At 47.1% G+C, this 6,000-nt stretch overlaps 1 protein-coding gene across 5 annotated transcripts in view; it reads left to right on the plus strand.

The window, feature by feature from the left end:
- The window catches only part of Asap1 (ArfGAP with SH3 domain, ankyrin repeat and PH domain 1), a 332,543-nt gene extending 326,777 nt beyond the window's left edge, over positions 1 to 5,766 (plus strand). For all 5 annotated transcript variants that reach the window (XM_027950264.2, XM_027950249.2, XM_027950256.2 and 2 more), the window contains 2 exons: positions 419 to 541; positions 2,988 to 5,766. In XM_027950264.2, coding sequence (XP_027806065.2) covers positions 419 to 541; positions 2,988 to 3,062 — 198 coding nt within the window. In that variant the 3' untranslated portion in view covers positions 3,063 to 5,766. The remainder of the gene's footprint in view (positions 1 to 418; positions 542 to 2,987) is intronic.
- Positions 5,767 to 6,000: the final 234 nt, after the last annotated feature.

A 6,000-nucleotide genomic window follows, 5' to 3' on the forward strand; every position in this document is an offset into this window, starting at 1 on the left:
AGAAGCTGCACATTTTGCTTTACATCATGTTTCCTAAAAACATTTTTAGACTCCGCTGTCATTTCTGCAAGCTGCTGTTGCCAGTGGGGGAGGGCAGGGTGCTTCATGTGTTTTGGGGAAGTTGAATTTTGATTCCTGCCCACATGATGTGATTTCTAGTGAAAATAACTTGGCAGTGGCCAATCCCTAACTGGGCACTAGCCTGCTCCTGATGGAGGAAGGGCCTGTCATTCCTCAAGAGCACACGGTGGTACGCTGGGCGCCTGGCAGACACTCCCCCCCATGCACACACCCTTGAGAAAATCAAGGCTCCGTGAGGTCCAGTCGCTTGCCCCACGTCACCCATCTCCTAAAGAGCACCATGCTCTTCACCCCTGCAGCCTGTTCTTCCAGCTAAAACCCAGTTTCTATATTGAAGGGGAAGAATAAAGTGAGGCGCGTGAAGACCATTTACGACTGCCAGGCAGACAATGACGACGAGCTCACCTTCATCGAGGGAGAAGTAATTATTGTCACAGGGGAAGAGGACCAGGAGTGGTGGGTATGTACATTTGGTCCCTGCAGTCAATAAAGCATCCCTCACGCACAGAGAGCCTGTCAGCCGCGACAATGGCCCATGAGCCTTTTACACTTGATCCTTCTGCATGGTACCTTCCTTCAGAAATGGGTCAAGGAAATTAACAAATGTATGTGATTTCCCGTGGTACATACAACCCACTGTGTGTTGTCGGCATCTTTAAATGTCCAGATGCAGAGCTCAAGCTCAGGAGAGTCAGGCACATTGCCGAGGCCAGGCGGATGATGCGGGCAGTCAGGTCTCTGAGTCGCTCCAGAGCTCGAAGACTGTGCTTTGTTCCCCTTGCACGCTGTCCCCCAGCTGGGAGCCAGAAGGCGGAGGTGCAGGACATGCTCAGCTGTTTGTGGTGCTTGGCCCTCGGGCTCAGTCCTTAATCCAGTCTGGGGTTCCCAGTTTGTAAAGAGGACTTGCAGTACCTTCATCACATAATTCTAGAAGATAAAATGAAAATATCTGTGAAAATTCCCCTCACATTAAGACCTGCCGCTCAGGTATGTGTAAGGGAAGGCACCCTTGTCCTCTCCACCCAGCTCTTTGGAGACCTGTAGGCACCGTCGCACTGGTCACTTCTCAGGCTGATCAGAAAGTGTCTCCCCAGGACAACTGCCAGGCCGAGGTGCAGCAGACGGTCACCTCAAACTTTTCTGTTTAACAGTTTCCCACCTTCAGCATGGAAATCCTCCTTCTTTGGCAGCCTGAGTCCCCTCCTCCCAAGAGGGGCTCAGTTCTGTGGTTCACAGTTGGGCCAGCAAAACCTGTGGCTGCTCAGAACACCCCCTCACGTGTGTGCCTGGCCTGTACAAGCCTGGCACATGCAAGTGTGCACACTCACCTTGGCTCCTTCTCCCCTGGGCCTGTGGGCAGTGGTTTTGCTGGACTGGAACAATGATTTTTCCTGGGAGGTTTGCAAGATCTGGAGAAACCTTGACTGTCGGGACCTGGGAAAGATGCATGCTGTGGGCATGTTGTGGGAAGAAGCCAGGGTGATGCCTACACCTTGCCATGCGCAGGGAGCCACGCAGCAGAGAAGTCAGCACTGAGGTCAGGAAACCCTGGGCTGAGGGGGCAGGTGTCCTCTCCTGGGACAGGATGAGCTGGGGCAGGCCCAGGGGCCTCCAGCCTCTGTTGGCAGAGGCAGGCCGGCCCCCAGCATGCAGCCTGGAGAGCTAGTGTGCACAAGGCCAAGGAGATGAACTCTGAGGTCTCCAGAGGGAGTCAGTCACCGTCTCTGTGGCCTTGGGGGAAGCATGTCCCTCCTATAAACCTATTTCCTCTGAAAACCGGGACCTGATTAATCCTCCCTCACAAGGATGTCACCAAACTCACTTTGCTGTAGTGTGATCAAGCAGCCATCATAGTCTTTGCTAAGGATGGGTGACTCCAGCAGAGACGAGTCTGCAATAGTGTGGTCAGCATTGTTCCTGGGAGAAGTTCTCTGGGCCAACAGCACATGCACAGCCAGATGTGAATGTCATCATGCATCCCCATGGTGACATGCCACCCACATAACCCTCGTACTGCGTGGTTTCAGCTGAGCGCTCATGGCGTAGGTAGGCCACATCTTAACCATTGACTGCATATCCAGGATAAGGAACCAATAGTACCGATGGCCTCCACCGCCACGGGCCTGGTCGGTAAAGGAGCTGGTTATAGGCTAGACACAGCTCTTGGCTTCCACTCTGTGCAGTTGGTACTTCATGCAGAGAAAATGAGAGCTGGCCTGACTCATCCTGTCCCATGCTTCAAACCACCCTGCTGGGTGTATTTGCCATTTAAAGCCAGCGTGAGTGGTCTTGTCTTTCCTACTGTCGAGGACTCCCGATGTGGTTCTCTTTGATGTGATTAACACTGACCTAATAGAGGTGATGAGAAGATCTTTGCAGGCAGCCTGGCTCTCGGCCTTGTGTAGCAGTCAGTACGGTTGCCCTCAGCCTCAGACTCCCGCAATATCCTCCCCCAGAGTAGCCAGAGGATAAATGATGGGCACGTAGCAGCTTTTCCCATGTAGTTTGTCTTTTCTTTTTTAAAGTAATCACACAAGCCTGAGAAGGGCTTTTCTGGTGCCCTGTTATACAGTTGAGAGGCTTAGCAAGGTGTGTTTGACCCCCACCTCCTCCCCAACTGGAAAGCAGAAGCATCTGCTCAGAACATGGATCGTGAAGTCTGGGCTGGAGGGAGGCCTTGGGCAGGCTGTTCCACCTCTCTGGGAACTCCGTGGGGGCAGGCAGATGGTGCAGAAGTGCCCTTCTGTTGTTTCGTTGCATAGTTTCTGTGGTTCACAAAGGATGGGGAAATGTGTCTGGGTCCACCCCAGGGCTCTGGGTTCTGGGGCTGGGCTCTTACCCCCTGGACTTGTCCCAGGGCAGCTGCCTGCTGCCTCCAGCCTGACCACTATCTTTTTCCTTTGCAGATTGGGCACATCGAAGGACAGCCTGAAAGGAAGGGGGTCTTTCCAGTGTCCTTTGTTCACATCCTGTCCGACTAGCAGAAAGCAGAACCTTATGGTTGTCTCCATCCTCCATGCCAGACTTCTGCTTCCATGCCACCCTGTGCACAGTGTGTGTATAGCTGCTGTTACAGAATAGGAAACTCCTCGAGGGCCACCTCGGGAGGGGAACAGAGTATGTATTGTAAATATCCTGTGGTCTTCTGCCTTTGCCAGTATGAGGGTAGCCTCGGGGCCCGGTGCGCCTTGCTGGTTTGCCAAAGCCGTCCTTGGCACCTAGCACTTACATCTCTATCTGTGCTGTTTTACAAGCAAGCAAAAATTAAAATTAAAATTAAACCAACTACAACAAAAAACCAGGAGTGTAGGAATTGCTGGCTTTGAAAGTAGAGTGGTTTCTGTTCAGCAGCCATTGAAGGGCCTAGAGTCGACTCTGCTCCTTACAGTGCAGTATTCTCAACCTTGTTACTGAAAATGCAGCATTAGCAAAGAGGTGGGTTCTGTTCTCCAGGTGAAACTTCTAGTTAGCTCCATGACAGACCAGCCTGTAGTTATCTGTGTACACAGTTTACAGCTACAAAAACCTACTTTGGTATTTATTACAGACAAGTGCTCAGTTAAATATGTTACTCCTTCAGCAAATGTTCACTGACCCAAAACTCTTTGTGGCATTTTACAATGCACACAGCCTCATGCAAGTTGAGACAAGTGGATTTATACTGTCTTATGATGATGAGTGCCCACCCTTGAGATATTACCTCATTATGCAAAAATAACATATCCTTCATGCCTATTTTGACAAAGTTTAAAATATGTCTGATGAAGTTTAACTTTCAGGAACCAAGGACTGCCAGAAAATATTAGCCTCTACATTATGCATGCATCTAGAAGCTTATACCTGAAATCTTGCCTTTTATAAAGGAATAAATAGTATGAATAAGTTGAACTGTACATTTTTTAAACTTGATTGCCATTAAAGCAGAAATTATAAGGTTGCAACTATATCTGTTTGTAGTCAGTCATTCAACTCTCTCAAAGAGTATGAATTTACATAATGTATTATGAATCAGCATCCCTCAATTGTGTTGAAGCATCTAAAGTGTTGGTTTTAAATTATTTTCTTAGTTTTGTTCTTGGATAAATTTACTTTTAAAAGACTATTCAAAATGGAGAATTTAAAAGTCAGCCCTTCACACAGTGTTTCCAGAGTAGGATCCAGGTGCTGAAACCAAGCTCTTCTGCTCTTCTTCATACATTAGTGTTCCCATCTGAAGCGCCAGCCACTAGACAGTTCCCTTTCAAGTCAATTCATAACCAGGTTTTGGAAGCTGCTATGAATTGCACTGTGAAAAAGCTCTCCCTGCAAGGAGTCTGTCTCTGTTTCTCTGTCACTTGTGCTCTTTCTCTCTCTCTCATTTTGTTTTCATCCCAGCCATGCTTATCAGACCATTAAGAACATTGTGTTTTGATCTTTGGCATCAGTCTGAATTTTGGACAAGAATACAACAGTCATATTCCACAACCAGTGGGACTGTCCTTGATTCTAAGGCTCGTGTCGTTCTGATGTTCCATTTGCTTAAACTGCTATTTTGGCAACAGCACAGAAGACTTAATATTTTTAAGCAGATAATCTTAGCCGTGAATGAGAAATGTTAATTTCACAGAAGCACAATTCCCAACCAAATCCATAGGAAAAACCCTCTTTCATAGTCACAGTGCTCAGTAAATATTTAGTTCTGCTTAAGTGGTTACTATGAAAACTTTGAGTAGCCACCTGAAGAATAAACCTTGCATGGCATACCTGAGAAATATTTCATCAGCTACTATTGGAAACTGATTTTAAGCAATTGCTTCCTCAGCATCAGGGCACACGTGCATTCCCACACCTAACCCAGAATGTGAGGGAGGCACCAGGCCACGTGCTGATGTGTGACTGGCCGTGCCAGCAGCCTCAGCATTTAAGCCACACTGGTATCAGGACAGGAAGTCAGCATCTGAGGCTGCCCTGGGTCCCAGCTCATTCATTCACAATTTGAAGTTGCAGTAAAGAGCCGTTCTTCATTGTGGCCAGACTATTTGCAACTCATCTGAAAATAAACTAGTTATTTTAAATACACACACACAAGCTCCGTCTCTAGAGTTATGTGGAGGCGATGTCTATTCTGTTTCCCCTATTGTAGAAACTCTCACAGATGCATTTTTCATACCTTTTTTTTTCCTCCTCCTCCTCTGGTTTGGTTTTGTTTTCCATGAGGAATTTGAGTTCTCTCTAATCCAGCTTACTGTGGGACATAGGAAAACTAGATAGAAAAACCGTTGGCAATCTTGTTGAGTTTAAATCTGATCTCGTTCTTAAACTCAGTGAAGAGCCATGATCTGCCATTTTGTACATGATATAGTATTTTGAAGGAATGGGACCTTACCAAAAAAAAAATAGCAAATTAGTTCTTTTTTCCCCCAGAGAAGAAAGTAATGTTCTGCAAGTAGTGTGTGTCTATTTGACTGTTGAACAGCAATTGCTATTTATTTTTGTATTGCCTAGAACTTCAACGTGTTGTATAGGAATCCCATAGTGCCACTAGTTAATTTCCGAATCCTCATCTGGATGTTACCATCAAACATCAGTACACTTTTCGTTTCACATGTATTTAATGTGACCGTTTTTCAGTACTGTATGTGTTAATTTCTACTTTTTTTAATATTTAAAATTGCTTTTAAATAAACATTCTCAGTTGACCCCAAACATCTGCAGTGAGACCATTTTGTGAGTTGTCCACTCCTTCCGACTGGAGAAGGTCGGGACTTCATCGGCTTTACTCTGGAGGGAAGAATGATACTGGTCATCTTACCTCCTGTGAACAGTGTGCGGCACTGTGAACAAGACAGGAAGGAGAAGGGGGCCCCTCTGTGTCCCGGGGTGACATGCTGATGCAGCCGCAGCTCTAGGTGCCCAGCAGCGTGCCGCACAGTGCTTCTG

Source organism: Marmota flaviventris, chromosome 15, assembly GCF_047511675.1.
Source record: "Marmota flaviventris isolate mMarFla1 chromosome 15, mMarFla1.hap1, whole genome shotgun sequence".
NCBI lineage: Eukaryota > Metazoa > Chordata > Mammalia > Rodentia > Sciuridae > Marmota > Marmota flaviventris.